The following is a 17,420-nucleotide window of genomic DNA, read 5'->3' on the forward strand; positions in this document are numbered from 1 at the left end:
CTGTGCAAATTACAGAAGTAAATGAAATTACACCTCGTTAAGGAAGAGCGTGACTGTGAACATGTGACTGGTGACACACCGAGGAGTACCAGCTGTAAGGGATAGGGATGAGCTCAGGGTAATCACTAATTGTGACCTGTAAAAATGCTGTGAGTTCTTCTTCTACACTCCATGGAGCTTTGATCATCTGTCCTCATGAGCTGGGGTGGAGCAGTGCCGGGAAGGGAAGGGAAGGGAAGGGAAGGGAAGGGAAGGGAAGGGAAGGGAAGGGAAGGGAAGGGAAGGGAAGGGAAGGGAAGGGAAGGGAAGGGAAGGGAAGGGAAGGGAAGGGAAGTTAGCCTATTTTTTTTCTTCAGCTCTATATCTGTTTTCCTAGATTTGATTTTCTTCCCCATCTAAGAGTATTTTTCTTGGTTTTTTTTTTTTTTTTCATATTTGTCTTCTGGTTGATAATAGAGGTGACATGGTTTTGATAGAACAGATACTAAGTGGGTTAATTTTTCTCCTGAAGCTACTTAAAATGTCACCTCCCTGCAGATGACAACCCCAGGTTGCCAGAAACTTTCATGCTATAAAACCAGTTTAGTTTACTCACCTTTTATTAGTGTTGCCTGCACAACAGAAAAATCATTGTTAGCTTTATCAGAATATTGAAACTTGAACATCTCTTCAATGCAAACACAGAAGCAATTTCATTTTAAAGTGGCAAAGGGCAGAGTGTCTTATAAAAATGTAATTTGTAGCCTCTGACTGCAAAAGCTTCTAATGTGCTAATTCTCCTTTAAATCCATGTAATGTGGGTGAGATATCAGCTTAAACAGCTGCAATATCAAAGCCTTTACTTGTCATTTTTATTTTTTTCCCTACAACAGTTTTGGTGAAATTCAAATACATTTTTAATAATATTTCCCTTTTATGTCATTATCAAATTAGTTTTATGCTGCCTCAACATGGGTTAAATCACTTAACGACCATTTAAAAATCAGCCATCAGGTTGGTTGAAATTGTTGAAATCCTATAAGATTCCTGGATGCAGGAAAATTAATCTCTTAGGCCATCTTTGCTGTGTTTGGTGAGAAAGGGTTTTTTGAGCCGTGAGAGGTGGTGGTGGCTGCTGCTCCAGCATCCACATCTGTGCCCTGCACAGCAGGTGCATCCCTGTGAGCAGCTGTAAGTGGCCAAGCCTTATTCCAAAACCATAGTTTAGTTGGAAAAGTTGTAGGGGCTGGCTGGAGTTTGAGGTCAGTTATTTTTACTTCTCTGTGTTGCTCCCTCAGATGTTTGACTCTCTCAGAACAATGGCTCCCACCATGCTGCAGCCATTGCCCTGTGCCACAGCTGCTCAGACCTCCTCCCCTCCCGTGCCAAGGGTCTCATCTCCTTACTTCAGCTAAATATAGAGTTTTCAAGCTCTTGTAGAGAGCCTAATCCATACCTTTACTGAGCTTAGCCAGCTGAATCCAGTGGCATAAGCAGCTGACAGAGCTTTGTGGGTAGAGGAATCCTCTACATTCTCTTACACTGGCTCTAATCTACCAAGGTTTGTTTAATTTTTCTACTGATTAATCTGGTATTTTTCTACTATTTTTTTCTGGTATTTTCTACCAATCTAATATTTTTCTCTATATATGTACAGGATTCTGAGGACTGGATAGTTGTGATGGTGATTTTTCCTGTCAGCAAACTTCAGTTTTCTGTGCTGGCTTCCCAGGGACACACAATAATTTTGTATTTTTTCAAGTAACTGTTTAATGAAAAAAATCAGCCAAATCTGCAGTTGCTTTGACACAATTCCAAAATAGTGATTTTTGTTCCCAGTCTGGTTTCACAGAGATGAGAGTGTCTCTGGCTTTAGTTACAGAGCTCCTGTCACCCTGGGCTCTTTGTTTGGAAGGGAGCTGGCTCACACATTGACAACAGGGGCACCATACCTACCAAGGCTTCTGGCAGGATCTTATTTTGACACAACAGTTACAATGGTAATAAAAAGGATGTGTTGCTGTATCTTAGCTAGTTTGGCCTTTCCCAGCATGATTGCAGCCTTGGTTTTGTTGCTGCTGTTCTCCAGCAGCAGGTGTGCCTGTGGTTTGTGATGGTGACGTGCACCACTGGGGCCTTGGGGTCAGCAGGGGGTTCAAAACCACCTCTGGAAATGGGGGCTCAGTGCATTTTAACAGCTGCTCCATGCCCCAGGTGCGCTTCTGTTGGTTCTTGGACACGTGCATGCCCTGGGAAGGGCACCCAGAGCCCTTAGGGAGTGGGTCCAGGGACTCTCGTGGGAGGGGTGGGCACAGGATTGTGCGTTATCCTCCTTTATCAGCACCGAGGTCATGGCCTTCCTGCTTCTGGACCAGCACCAGGTGCTGCTGTGTGTCCACCCTGTATGAATCTCTCCTGTTGCTGAACCAATTTTTGGACACGCTGGTGTCCTGCAGAGCTTGAACAGAGTGAGAATGATCTGAGTTTCTGTGAGGTGCTTGCTAGAACTGGCTCACACTGCTTCCTGGCCTTTGGGATGAAGCAGCCATCCTCTGCTCTGCTTCCTCCAGGCTGAAACAGGAGCCATGAACTCTGAACTCCTGCACTTGTCAGTGCTCAGCCCTGCTGGGGAATGCCGGGATGCAGAATGTGGCCTTTTGCATGGAGGTAGCACTGTGTGACCCCTGCCCATACCTTTTCCCTGGCAGAAAAGCAGTGTTGGTGTTCTCTGCAAGCTGAGGAGCCCTGAGGAGGCATTTCAGGAGATAAAGTAGAGACAGCCCAGGAGAGCTCTTGGCACGGTGCGATCCAGCCTTCCTTGTGCTGCAGCTTAAGGTGCCTCTGATGCCTCTGGTGGGTGATCTTGCCTAGCTGAGCTCCCATGGAGCCAAGGCACCAGGGATGAATCCCAGAGCACTGCACTGAACCCTTTTCCCTGTGCAGCGCGTTGCAGCCTGGGCTGCTCCTGACACAGGCAGCAGGAGCAGAGTCCCCTTTGCCCTTCCTCCCTCTGTGGGCAGGCCAGTGCCATGCTGCACCTGGATTCTTTGGCTGGCTGCTTGGCACTTGGACTGTGCAGCAGCTTCTTGTCTTGGGTGCTTCAATGCTTAGCTGTGTGCTTGGCTCCTCCCCACGCTGTGCTCCCGCGGGATTGTCCACGGGCGTGCCCAGGGCTGCTGCTGGTGTGTCCCATCCAAACCCACCTCGGTGGCATCCTGGCGTGTCTGCCTCACCTCCTCATCTTCCTACATTACAGCAGAGGTGGGACCTATGGAAGCTGTGCACATGGTATCCCTTGCCAAGATCCCTCTGGTACTTCACAGCTGTCCACACATATTTTGCGAAAGTGTGTTTTGTTAGTCGGGTTTGTGTGGGATGGTACTGGGAGAACTCTGTGTAGGTGCAAAATAGTCTCCTTGGAAAAAACAAAATCCTGTGGGTCTCTCTGCCACATTTTCTTGGAGTTCCGCAGTGGGCTACTGGGTGGACTTCTGGCTGGCAGCTTGTGGAGCAAGCCCTCAGGAATGTAGGTGACAAAAACCCAGTCTGAACCAGCATACACGGCGCCAAAGCTGGTTTGGGCAGGGTGCTGCTGGTCAGTGCAGCTGCAAACACATGGGGCTATCATCATTAATGGTATGCTTGGGCATGGTCAGGCTAATGTCAGATTTACCTTCTTGTGTTCCAGCTGTGTTGGTGTGGAAGAAGAGGAGGCACCAGATATTGACATCTATCATTGTCCAAATTGTGAGAAAACCCACGGAAAGTCAACCTGTAAGTACCCCTGTGCAGCCAGTCCCTGACACACAGCAGGGTGGGGGTGTTTGAACAACAGGAGCTTTTTGTTTTGGTCATTACAAAAGGCACACCTCAGTATCATGTGCCATAAATACTGGAATTCAAACCAGAAGGTGAAGAAAGATGTTTGGATCACGGAGCTTTTGCTGTAGCCTTAGGCACGTGTGTGAGCTCATGCAGGCACTTACCTGGAAAACTGCAGTCCTCAACCCCACAAAAAACGGAGTGTCCTTCCTGGGCTGAATTGTGCCTACACTCAGTAATGTGGGCTAGAAAAACCCTATGGAGGCAGCTAAGTGCTAATAGAGAGAGTTTTGGAACCTACATGGAGTTTTCTGTCTGCAGATGAGAAGAGTAAGAAGCAGTTTGTTGTGCTTGGCTTGGAAATAGAATTGCAGTGATTTCAGTGTCAGTCAAAATTGTAGGATACACTGAGGGTGCCAATTCTTGCAGTTCTTTCACAGGAAAAAGATTCTCCTGAGCAAAAGTGACAGTTGATCTCAGTGGGAGTTTTGTCTGGGAAGGAATCGTGGGATGTGTTTGCTTTGGTCAGATTAATTCACAAATTCTTTCTATTATACAATGGAGAAAAAAAAAAGAAGAAAAGAAACCAATCCCTGTGAAAGATTAAAAGCTTTGCTTGAAAACCAGTTGTTATAAATAAGCAACAGTGCCAGGGAGGATCCTGCTGCTCTGCAACCTAAGGGCGTCCTGCAGAGGAAGAGCACCCTGCTCATCTGCTGGAGCTGAGGGAAGCCTGATGACCTTTTATTTAGTGTGAAAGAAGGGATGACTGCAAAGTGACTGCTGTTGTGTTAAAATTCAGAATGTTTAACCCTTTGTTTAACAATTATTGCCTTAATTTTTAAAGTTTAAGAAATTTCTAGTGAGAATGGGGTGGAGTCTGAATGTTTGTTTTGTTTGTGTTTTCCACTGTGAATTTTTAAAAATCAAATTCGAACTGGAAACCTGAATGACCTGCAGCTGCTCCTGTCTCCCAGAGGGTCCAACTGAGAAACTGGCAAAATCCCAACTGGGGGGCTGGTTCTGCAAGACAAAATCAGTATGTCCCTACAAAATGTTGTGGTTTGAAAGGATCAGCCTTTGTAGTGTTTTGTTTTCCTGCTTACACAAATAACCACAAATCATTTTGAAATTAATGATTTGGGATTGGAGGGGGGGTGATTGCAGGCATTCCCAGACTGTTCCTAACCCAGGAGGGAAGAAGCAGCACAGGATCTCCACCCTCTGAGTCTGTCAGTGCATAACTTCGAGATGGGTCTGATACTTTGAATTCTTTCACTTAAAAAAAAAAATTATGAAAGGCACCTACTTTTCAGGGCAAGGGGAAAAACAAAGTCAGAAGCAGCAAAAAACTATAATCAGGAATTGAATATCAGTTCTATAAAAACTGGGGTGCGTCATCCTAGAATTCAAGGCATGGCAGTTTTGATAAAAAGATTGCAAGTTTAATATATCAGTTATGATGAGGAGAGTTGAATTGACAACAGCATTTTGATGCTTTTTAAAAGGTTTCTGTCTATCCATTTTTTTTTAATCCAAATAAAAATCCACTGATGTGTCCCAGAGCATTCAGCCCAGCAGAAAGTGCTGCTGGAGCACAGTTCCAGCCCCTGCCATGGCAGGGACACCTTCTACTGTCCCAGGCTGCTCCAAGCCCCAGTGTCCAGCCTGGCCTTGGGCACTGCCAGGGATCCAGGGGCAGCCACAGCTGCTCTGGGCACCCTGTGCCAGGGCCTCACCATGCTCACAGGGAACAATTCCTAATTCCCAAACTCCCATCCATCCCTCCCCTCTGGCAGTGGGAAGCCATTCCCTGTGTCCTGTCCCTCCATCCCTTGTCCCCAGTCCCTCTCCAGCTCTCCTGGAGCCCCTTGAGGCCCTGAAAGGGCTCTGAGCTCTGCCTGGAGCCTTCTCCTCTCCACATGAGCACCCCCAGCTCTCCCAGCCTGACTCCAGAGCAGAGGGGCTCCAGCCCTTGGAGCAGCTCCAGGGCCTCCTCTGGATTTCTCCAGCAGCTCCACATTATTCTGATGTTGTGGCCTGCAGATCTGGGGCAGCTCTGCAGCTGGGGTCTCAGAAGGTGTCCCTTGACCCTCCTCCCTCTGGGGATGCAGCATGGTGGGAATACAGAACAACATCCATTCTGTAGGACAGCCAGCACACTTCCTTTTTTCTCTTTGAATACAGAATAGGCAGTTTAATGGCATGCAACACCAATCATCAAAGAAGTGAAGTGCAAAAGTTTTATTTAAATAAAAATCATAGCTATCCTTACCTTGAGTTTTGGTGACAAAGTCACAAGCTGCATAGTAATTTTCCCTGCTAATGTGTGGAGTGGTGGATTCTGTGGAAAAAGGAGGCTGTTCTACTCTAGCTCATCCCTGCAGGGTACACCAGGCCAAGGGAGTTAGAAGCTGGAAGAAGTGAAGGAGGGAGCGGCTCGGCTGGTGAATTCCATCTGCTGGAATTTGCATGGAGGATATCCTGCTGCAGGGCTTGGGCACTGCTGGGAGATCGCTTCCTTTGCTTATTAACTGCTCCAGAATCTGTTCAGACCCGTTATCCAGCACTATCAGCTCTGTAATAAAGGAGTAGGAGTTGTTCCAGCACCAGTAGTTCTCTGGTAGGATTTAATTATGGTGAGATTAGCAAAGGGAAACACAGACACCAATTGTCTGTTATGCAACTTGTCTGGATTTAAAAATATACATGTATTTCTGGAGCTTGCCTTCTCCCAGATATGTTTTCCAGATGTCAAATTTAAAAATCATTTTCCTCTCCTTACATTTTTCCACATTACCACTGTGGTGAGTGGCTGCTCTCAGAAGATTGCTTCCTGTCACATGGCATTTTAAGCCATTCCTGCTTAATAAATGTGTAGGGACTTCTCTTTGGGAAAAATCATCCATATTCATCCAACATTTTCTGACATCATTTCAATAAAATGTAAGGGCTTCATTTGGGCAGGCTTGGCTCATTTTCATAACACAGTCTAAAATGCTGGGTTTGATTGCTGCCTCATTTGCCACAGTGAAAATCAGGAGAAATCCTTTGGAATCAGTGGAGTTACAGAGCTGCAAATGAGCCAAAGGCTGTGTTTGGCTTTAAGTACTTACAACCTTTGGGGTTGATCAGTAGAGAGCTCACAGGGTGCTCCTGGCTATCCCTGCTCTAGGTCATGGCTGGAACAAGATGGGCTTTAAAGTCAGTCATTTAGGTTGGAAAAAACTCCAAGATCACTTAGTCCAATCTGTGACTGATCACCTGCTTGTTAAGACTAGGGCACTGAGTGCCATGTCCAGCAGTTCCATGAGCACTTCCAGGGATGGGGACTCCACCCCTCCCTGGGCAGCCCTATCCCATGCTTGACCACCCTTTCATTCTTCGCGAGAATTCAAGTTGATGATCCCTTCTACACAAATAGGTTTGACACAATATATGTGTATCTATACATTATTATAATTTATAATAATATTAATATATAATTAATAATAATCAATATATGATTAATTGTAATTAATATATACTTAATAGTAATTATAATTATATTACTATATAATTGTATATATTAATATAATATATATATGTTAATTACTCATATTGAGATATAGTTTTTGTAAAAATTTATTCCCTTTTTCCAGTGCTGGACTTCCAAGGCTGAATTTGGATCAGAAAGATCTGCAGAAAAAGAAATCTGTGATAAATTACAAAAAAGTAGCTTTTCTGGCCCAAGCTGGGATCTGTTGCATGTGAGAATGAGTCTTTAGTCCTTACTGTGGTGTTCAAGGCAAAGATAAAATATAGAAAGTGTGGCTGAAAATGACCAAGAGTCAAGTGTTTGATGCAGTGTAATGGACTCCAGCTGGTGTCCAGGACACAGCTCCTCCTGGGGAATGCTCTGGGGTGAGAATCTGGGCTGCCTCTGCAGGAGGGCTGGATGGGAGAGCTGGATGGGAGAGCTGGATGGGTGAGCTGGATGGGAGAGCTGGATGGGAGAGCTGGATGGGTGAGCTGGATGGGAGAGCTGGATGGGGAGAGCTGGATGGGAGAGCTGGATGGGGTGAGCTGGATGGGTGAGCTGGATGGGAGAGCTGGATGGGAGAGTTGGATGGGGAGAGCTGGATGGGAGAGCTGGATGGGGAGAGCTGGATGAGAGAGCTGGATGGGAGAGCTGGATGGGAGAGCTGGGTGGGTGAGCTGGATGGGAGAGATGGATGGGAGAGCTGGATGGGAGAGCTGGATGGGGAGAGCTGGATGAGAGAGCTGGATGGGAGAGCTGGATGGGAGAGCTGGGTGGGTGAGCTGGATGGAGAGAGCTGGATGGGAGAGATGGATGGGAGAGCTGGATGGGAGAGCTGGATGGGGAGAGCTGGATGGGAGAGCTGGATGGGAGAGCTGGATGGAGAGAGCTGGATGGGTGAGCTGGATGGAGAGAGCTGGATGGGAGAGCTGGATGGGAGAGATGGATGGGAGAGCTGGATGGGAGAGCTGGATGGGAGAGATGGATGGGAGAGATGGATGGGAGAGCTGGATGGGAGAGCTGGATGGGTGAGCTGGATGGGGTGAGCTGGATGGGTGAGCTGGATGGAGAGAGCTGGATGGGGAGAGCTGGATGGGTGAGCTGGATGGGGAGAGCTGGATGGGAGAGCTGGATGGGGAGAGCTGGATGGGGAGAGCTGGATGGGAGAGCTGGATGGGTGAGCTGGAGGGGAGAGCTGGATGGGAGAGCTGGATGGGGAGAGCTGGATAGGAGAGCTGGATGGGAGAGCTGGATGGGTGAGCTGGATGGAGAGAGCTGGATGGGGAGAGCTGGATAGGAGAGCTGGATGGGAGAGCTGGATGGGTGAGCTGGAGGGGAGAGCTGGATGGGAGAGCTGGATGGGGAGAGCTGGATGGGGGGAGCTGGAGGGGACAGCTGGATGGGAGAGCTGGATCGGGAGGTTCATCGGAAAGGGGATGCCTGCCAGCCCTTGGTGCTGAGGCAAAGAGCTCCCTGGAGGTTTTGGGAGAGTTGCAGTAGATTTGTTAATTCAGCACTGATCTGTCGCCTTCATTTTCTGATGCTATGTGCTGTCTGGAGTGTTAATAAAGGAATGTGGTTAAGCTCTTTAATTTTCCTGTGGCTAGTGACACCTCTTTCCCTGGGACTTGCACTCAGAGTGCAAGTGCAATCAGCACACTCGTGGTGTGGATTCAGATGGCTGAGAGGGGGAGGAGGCAGGGGTTGGGAAGGGAGGGAGGGAGGGAGAGCTGGAAGGTTTGGCATTCAAGCCAGGCTTGTTTCCTTTGTTACCAGGAGCATTGAATTAATACACTAAGCCTGAGAGTCATTAAGATAAAGAACTAGCAGCTTTAATGAATATCTCCAGCTAGGCTGGAGCCTGCATGGAACTAATAAACCCAACATGCTTTGTGCAAAACCTGGGATGGACTCACTGGGAGATGTCTTTCCTTGAGTTATTCCAGGGCTGTGGTTGGGAAAACAAAATTTGCTCATTCCAAATCTCATGTATTGTATCTGTAGCCTCCAGATTCCTTTCCTAATGGAAAAGTGTATGGATCTGTGTGAGTGCAAAGAGTGAGGAGTGGGTGCCATCTGTGAGGGGTATGCTGCCTTCCCTCACTGTTTTGATAAGAGGCCTGGACTTGGGGTGAAATACTGAGTTTTGTGATGTAAAACAAGGGTGGAAAGTAAAAGTATGTGACATATGAAAATTCTATTAACAGAGGCTTTAACTGATACAAATGAGGAAAAAGCCGGTTTCCTACCAAAGTGAGTTTCTCTGCACTCACTGTGGAAGCTGAGGGAGATAGTGCTGACTCAGGGAAAAAGCAGGACCAGTTTTTCTTGCTTTGTGTTATCTGGCTGTTAGAGGCAGGGCAAAACCACACTGAAACCTGATGGGCTCAAGTGTGCTCATTCCTGCTGGCCCTTTATCCCTGATAGACTGTCCTGTGTGTCCATCCATCCCTCACTGGGAGCATAGTCAGGGGGCCTCAACCAGCTGCAGCTCTGGAATGATAAATTCCCTTCCCTGCACCTCTAGCAACTAATTCCTTTTCCTTTTCCTTTTCCTTTTCCTTTTCCTTTTCCTTTTCCTTTTCCTTTTCCTTTTCCTTTTCCTTTTCCTTTTTCCTTTTTCCTTTTTCCTTCTCCTTTTCCTTCCCTGTCCATTCCCTGTGCAGGGCACAATAAAATCCCATCAAACTTGGTGTCAAATGCAGGACCACTGGACAGAGCTTTATTCTGAGGTGATTCCTGACTAATGCATTCCCACAGATCTGTCCTGCAGGTTGTGCCAAGGGGTTTTCAGGGAGTTTCCTGGTGAGGATCAGGGACAGTGTGAGAGCCCAGAGTGTCCAGAGCCGGTGCTTGTGTGAGGCTGCAGGCACTGCAGCTCAGCAATTACCCAACTGCTGCCCTCTGCTCCAAAATGCTCACTGCTTACTCTGTAATGGATCTTCAACTGCACCACAATTGTCTAATGGGGCACTGAGAGCAATATTAAAATCTGCAGGGCAGCATGGCGGGGGTTCCCTCCACTCTACTCGTGAGAGAAATTAAATGAAGATTCATCCTTCCTGCCAATGTCTTAATAATTACCTTCAACTTAACATAGCTGACCAATTCATTCTTTTCCAGTGAAAAAGAAAAGAAATTGGCATAAGCATGATACCGGCCAGACAACAGAGGTGAAGCCTGTGCAGAACGGGAGCCAAGTGTTTATAAAAGAGCTGCGGAGCCGGACATTTCCCAGGTGGGTTCGGTGTGAATGGGGCACAGGGGCAGTGCTGGGGTCTTGTGAGGCTGGGAATGGGCTGTGCTGGAAGCATTGAAGAGCACTGGTGATTAAATCAGTGCTGCTTGATAGCAGGTGTCCCAGGCTCTTCCCTTTTTCACATTTGTGCAGCTGTATTCAGATCTCCTCTCAGCGGAGCCCAGTGCCTGTGGATTTCCGTAGATGCTGGGATTTGGGAAGGCAAGGATCATGGAATCAGAGAATAGTTTTGGTGGGAAGGGACCTTAAAGCCCATCCAGTGCCACCCCTGCCATGGCAGGGACACCTTCCACTGTCGCAGGGTGCTCCCAGCCCCAGTGCCCAGCCTGGCCTTGGGCACTGCCAGGGATCCAGGGGCAGCCCCAGCTGCTCTGGGCACCCTGTGCCAGGGCCTGCCCACCCTGCCAGGGAACAATTTCTTCCGAACATCCAATCTAAATCTTTCCTGGTTTAAAACTCTTCTCCCTTGTCCTATCCCTATCTGCCTCTGGAGAAACTCACTCTTGCTGTTCTTTATAGGCCCCCTTTAGGCACTGAAAGTGGCTCTAAGATCTCCCCAGAGCCTTCTCTTCTCCAGGCTGAACCCAGAGTGTGTTTGGCCCCTAGAACATCCACTTGCATAAGAAACTAACCCACTTATTGCATAGAACTCTCCAGTTCTTAAAATCCTAACGACTTTGCTGAAGTCTGTCCCCGTCTTGGACAGAACAATGACATGCTCAGTCACTGGGTGACAAAGGCTCTCTCACTGGAGTAATGAATGGTACTAATTGTTAGGTGACATGTCCCACATGTTATTAGGCTGCTCCACAGCCATTTGCGAGAATGATAATTTTCTTTTGGCACTTTAATGTAGGCTGTAGCCAAATAAATCTTTAATTATTAATAACTAATTATTTTAGAACCATCCTTGGAGACTGGCAAAGTAAACACAGAACTTCTTCCTTTTTATGGAGAATTTAATTTCACACTGTCTTTAAGATACTGGTCTTAGAATGCTTAAAGAAAAAACTGAAAACAATCCTGTAAAGTATTTTGCAGCTTTTACAGATGTGTTTCGCCGAGCTCAGGATCCAGTATTTTCACTTGCCTGGCTATTTCCATTGGGGCCTGCAAGGTTTTTTATCTTTGCTGTTTGTCCTTTTTTTTTTTTTTCTTTTTTTTTTTCATTTGTAATTTGACAGGTTGCACAGCTCATTTTAAGAAAGATTTATGGCCCAGGCAGACTGATTTCAGTAACCTTGGGTGGCTCTGAGACTGCAGTCACACATACAGTATCTTTGAGTCACTCCAAAATTGTTATAAAGAATAGAGCCCCCCCATTTTTTCTCTTTGTTACTCATTAAAGTGTGCATAAGAAAATCCTGCTGCCAGATGAAATCTCCTGAGACAGGAGGGTCTGTAGCACAAAAATGCCTGCAAGATTCAGGACTCAGACACCAAGTCTTGTGGAGGAATTTTCTCAACAAGAAAAGCAAATGAATGGGATGTGCAGATGGGACAGACCAGGCCCCATCACTCAGACCTAATGGCTGCTGGAGGGGACAGGGGGACAGACCAGGAGCATCACTGGTGACTCCCAGCACAAGGCAGGCAGTAACAACCCCCAGTGAGTGCTTGGGAGGGTCTCAGATCAAAAGGAACACTGATGGGAGCAAAAAGGCAAAAAACATTATTCATGTCATTCTTTCTAAAATGTTTAATACCAAAATAGTGCTGGAGTAGCAAGAGTAGCAGTGAAAACAATTAAATTGATTATTCTCTGTGAGGGTGGTGAGGGCCCGGCATAGGGTCCCAGAGCAGCTGGGGCTGCCCCTGGATCCCTGGCAGTGTCCAAGGCCAGGTTGGACACTGGGGCTGGGAGCAGCCTGGGACAGTGGAAGGTGTCCCTGCCACTTCAAAATGACCTGCAGAACACTTCCTGAGCACATTATTCAACTGTTTTAAAATGATTTGCAAAGCATTTCTAGGGCCGTTTATTTGAGATTGGGTAACGTTTTTAACCTCATCTTCTTTAGAGTGAAACATGTAACATTAATTCTTTAACATTGATCACTGGTAGCTCGACTGATCCTACAGCTGAGGAAAATGGTCTTTTGCTATAAGCAATAATTTTAGGACTTCCCAGTAGCTGGAGCATGAGGCTCAAGCGATTACATGAATTTTTTTTGTGCTGTTTGTGCTTTGCAATGAATGCGGTTTTGGCTTATGTACCTAATTTGCCTATAATTCCTTTTTCATGGTGTCTTCCTTTCAGCAGTGAAACACAGAGCATTCCAACCTCAGCGTGGAGCTCCTCACCACTGAATCTGTGTTTGCTTTTGCAGTGCTGAAGACATAGTGGTGAAAGTGCCAGGCAGCCAGCTGACAGCAGAGTATTTGGAAGAGAAGGGCTTTGCCGAGCCCATCCTGGTCCCCAAGAAGGATGGGCTGGGCCTGGCTGTGCCTGCCCCCACCTTCTACGTCAGCGACGTCGAGAACTACGTTGGTGGGTACCTGGCATTGCAGTGCTTGGAGCTCAGCTGCTTTACAGAAACAATTAGTTGTATGGAAAACTGTAAAACGCGTTCTAAAACATTGCCTGTGCCATGAGCTGTGCTGGTCTCCGTGCAGCTTTTTGTGTAGTGGGAGGTTGTAGTTAGCAATTAAGTCATTCTTGTTTCGTGTGGCAGCTTGGCAGTGAGGCTCTCCACAGCTCTGCATCAGCAGTAACAGCCAAAGTAGCATCAAGGAATGGTTTTCCCAGGGACATGACTACAAAAGCACCATTTGATGGGTATTTATGTATATGCAGGTCTTTTGTGCGTGTGTCTGTGTGGGTGCATACATAAGCAACAGGGAGGATCCAAGGGCTGAAAAAGGCAGAAAATCAGAAGATTTAGATATTTCTGGACAGGTTAACTCACCCCAAGCATAGAAAAGGGGGCAAGGCAGGCTGTCCATCAACCTGTCCTCTCCACTGAATTCATGTGCAGGGCCGGAGCGGAGTGTTGATGTCACTGATGTCACCAAGCAGAAAGATTGCAAGATGAAGCTCAAGGAATTTGTGGATTACTACTACAGCACAAACAGGAAAAGGGTCTTAAATGTCACAAACCTGGAGTTCTCTGACACCAGGTAAGGATCCAGCCTGCTGCATAGTAATTACTACAGATTTATTTTGATTTATAATTTTTATTTAATTTATTATTTGTATATAACATATTTCTATATAATAACATAGCTGTATGCTATACTATACTACCCTATGTGGTTTTTTTTGAATTATATTAATATTGCTCACATAGAATTATATAGAAATTATAATTTTAAATTACTGAATCTCACATTGCGACTGGGGTATGTGTCTGGGTTAGGCCACTGCCTTCCCTAGTGCTTTTCCTCCTTAGGGAAAGTTTAGCAGCTTCTGGTTGCTCTGACTTTAGGTGCAGGGTAACATGTTGCTGGGTGTCCTTTGAGGAGAATAACTTTGGAATTTTGTTATAATTCTGTAATCCTACAGTATGAATTCTAGTTCTGGTTTCAGTGCTTTTGCCAGGTAATCTGTGATCTGTCTGACAGCAGCTCAGGGTCAGGGTGATGCTGACTTCCCAGTGGCAGTCTGGAGGTGATGGTGCAGATCAGAGGGATGAGATACTGGGATGAAATTTCTCCCTGGGAGGGTGGGCAGGCCCTGGCCCAGGTGCCCAGAGCAGCTGGGGCTGCCCCTGGATCCCTGGCAGTGCCCAAGGCCAGGCTGGGCACTGGGGCTGGGAGCAGCCTGGGACAGTGGAAGGTGTCCCTGCCCAGGACTAGATGGGAATGAGATGGTCTTTCAGGTCCCTTCCAGCCCAAACCACCCTGTGATTCCATGATTAGCTGATGCCAATGCTGAGGGCAGTGCCTGGTGCTCTCTGTGGCTGTGCTGCCATAACTGAGCAGTGCTTTCCTTGCAGCAGTGGACAGGGGCATCTCTGAGATATGGAACACCAAAAGCTGTGCAGGTTATTTTCACAGGCCCTGGATCCTTTGGGGTAGCTGTTGCTTCCAGAAGGGAAGCACCAGAAAAGGAAAAGATCCTTTTACAGACAAACACACTACACAGATGATAATGAATGTCAGCAGAAAACAAAGAATGGTTGTTTTGGGGAGCATTTTGCTTCAGCACGAAGGCTGAAAAAAATAAGGCTGGTGGATAATGACAAGCTTATTTTCCCAGGCATTCCCCTGATCCCTGTGGCTGGGATTTAGTGGCTTACACTCATCACTGCAGAGAGCAGCTCTGCTCACTGCAGGTTTGGGACCACCGAGATTCTCAGCAGAGATTTTTTCAGCTTTCTGCCATTATCCCCAAATAATGGGATGTCTTTTTTCCTGAAGGACTGCTGCAGCTGTCATTCATACTCCACTAATCGAGACATAAATAGCAAATATTTTATTTCTTAGCATAGACAGTGACAGTTTAATTGAATACATAGCTCCATCTTCCCTGCCATGGCAATGGAGTTATTGTCATTAGGGCTTGACACTGAGCACAATGACATGTGGGAGCATTTAATATTGGCTTGAAGTGCAGATACTCTTACTGACATGGTATTTTAGAGTGCCTAGCACTGAATCTTTACTTCCTGAACTATCAGCCCAAATTTTGGACTATTTGAATCAAAAATTTAGCACATTCTAGGACGAAACATTTAATATCTGGTTGTCATGCTACTGCATTGTCTTAGCTCTGATTATAGTATATGTCATGTATTTGACAAAAACATATGAATGATGTAAATAAATAATCAGGAACGTATGTTCAGTGTGAATGAAGATAATATGTGGTATAAATTTAGATACATATGCAGTAAGAGTATGTTCTTAATGTACATAAATAGATTAATTCATATTAATTATAGAAATATGTATTATCTGTCTTATATTTTAAATATATTCACATTATCAACCCAAACTAGACTTTTTCCTTCTTCTGAGCTTTGAATATAATTTACTCCATCTAAAGAAGATTGCTGATTTTCAGCATCAGATCAAGAGTTATTTATCAACAAGCATTAATGTTGTTGTTATTTGGAGTATTAATATTAAGCTTGACTTGCTAATTTTTACAGTTTACCAGGGGATTTCTGTCCAAGTGCACACATTTCACTTTCTGTTCTGGAGGGGGCTGGGAAGGTGACTGTGATCACAGCAGTGTGGTCCCTGAGCCTGTGTAGCAGGGGCTGGAAAACTACAACCAGCACATATTTGATCATAGATTATACTGCTGAAAGAAGGCAAAGGATTGTTGTTAAGTCTTCACACTTGAAAAACCTTAAATCTCTGTCTGTAAACAGTTTTCCCTAATTTTCTGAATGAAGAGCAGTTCCACTACCACAAGAGGAGCTGCTCCAGTTTGCCATGCAAGTATTTGTCACACTTGCTTCTTGCTGTACCAGGGTCCTGGTGCTCTGTTTTAAAAGCTGCCTGTCTGTTCTCCACTCTGTCTGTAAGGATGTCCAGCTTTGTAGAGCCTCCTGATATCGTTAAGAAGCTGTCCTGGGTGGAAAATTACTGGCCTGACGATGCTCTGCTGGCTAAACCCAAAGTGACCAAGTACTGCCTGATCTGCGTGAAAGACAGCTACACTGACTTCCACATAGACTCTGGGGGAGCTTCTGCCTGGTACCACGTGCTGAAGGTGAGGGAGCCTGGCTCTCAGGTGTAGCTAGTAACAAACTCCATTTTATCCACGAAGGCCATATAGAATTCTCTCCAAAATTCAGCTCTCGGGTTTTTTCGTCGTTGGCCTGTTGTATGTGAGCCTTTACTGCTCTGAGCGCCCTCCCAGAGGTGCCAGGGTCTCCTGAGTGAGAAAAGGCTTGGAGCATGGAAGTCCTCTGTGTATTTTCTCACTATTAGGATTTTTGTATTTGTTTAGTGCCTTCTGCACATACATCACCCTAGGCCTTAAAGATACCATGTCCTATTTTTGCGGCATGATGGAACGCGGCACTGTAAACCTTTTGTACCGTCACTCCCACAAATCTGAGCAGATATGGTCAGGTGTGATTTAATTATTTCAGCCCTTCTGTAAAAAGCTGACAAATTAATTTGATTTAAACACCGCCAAAATACACATACATGTGTATTTAGATAACTATTTGTGTGTGTGTGTGTGTGTGTCTTTGTGTGTGTGTGTGCCAGTGCAGTGTTGTTTGATTTGGCTGCTCATTGCTAATTTTATATTTCTAATTCAGGGAGAAAAGATCTTTTATCTCATCAAACCAGCCTCTGCAAATATTTCTCTGTATGAACGCTGGCAGTCAGCAGCAAATCACAGTGAGATGTTTTTTGCAGACCAAGTAGACAAATGTTACAAATGCACTGTTAAGCAAGGCCAGACACTCTTCATCCCATCAGGTGGGTGAGGGGGGGAGGAGGGCTTTCCTCACCCTCTGGAGTAGCACATCCAAAATGTCAGAGGGGTGGGATTTGACAACTCTCTCTGACAAAGTATGGAGTCTAATTCTCAGTAGAGGTTTTATTTCATGTGCTTACAAACAAAACAATCACAACTTTTACTGCTTTCTATTAATATTTTAGCAGCCTTTTAAAAGTTAAACTTGTAGGAAGAGTGTTCCACTCATGGTCTAGCTGGATTGTAGTAACCCATGAGTTCTCTTTCTGTATCCACCATGTCATTGGTGCTTTCTGACATTTAACAGACAATTTATATGGAGTGAATTTGACCATGCATTCTGACCATGACACCCCCAAATCCTTGTCACCCCTTAATCCCCTGTGACACTAAGGAACTACAGGTCACTGTGTGTGAGTAGATTCTTGCACCAAATGTTTATGCACTTGAATTTTACC

General features: G+C 45.9%; 1 protein-coding gene across 2 annotated transcripts in view; it reads left to right on the forward strand.

The window, feature by feature from the left end:
- Nucleotides 1-17,420, forward strand: part of PHF2 (PHD finger protein 2) — a 53,626-nt gene that overhangs the window by 18,568 nt on the left and 17,638 nt on the right. For both annotated transcript variants that reach the window (XM_064431933.1, XM_064431934.1), the window contains exons 2-7: nt 3,668-3,753; nt 10,445-10,559; nt 12,908-13,068; nt 13,556-13,697; nt 16,056-16,242; nt 16,802-16,964. In XM_064431933.1, coding sequence (XP_064288003.1) covers nt 3,668-3,753; nt 10,445-10,559; nt 12,908-13,068; nt 13,556-13,697; nt 16,056-16,242; nt 16,802-16,964 — 854 coding nt within the window. The remainder of the gene's footprint in view (nt 1-3,667; nt 3,754-10,444; nt 10,560-12,907; nt 13,069-13,555; nt 13,698-16,055; nt 16,243-16,801; nt 16,965-17,420) is intronic.

This window comes from Passer domesticus, chromosome 9, assembly GCF_036417665.1.
Source record: "Passer domesticus isolate bPasDom1 chromosome 9, bPasDom1.hap1, whole genome shotgun sequence".
In the NCBI taxonomy this organism is placed as follows: domain Eukaryota; kingdom Metazoa; phylum Chordata; class Aves; order Passeriformes; family Passeridae; genus Passer; species Passer domesticus.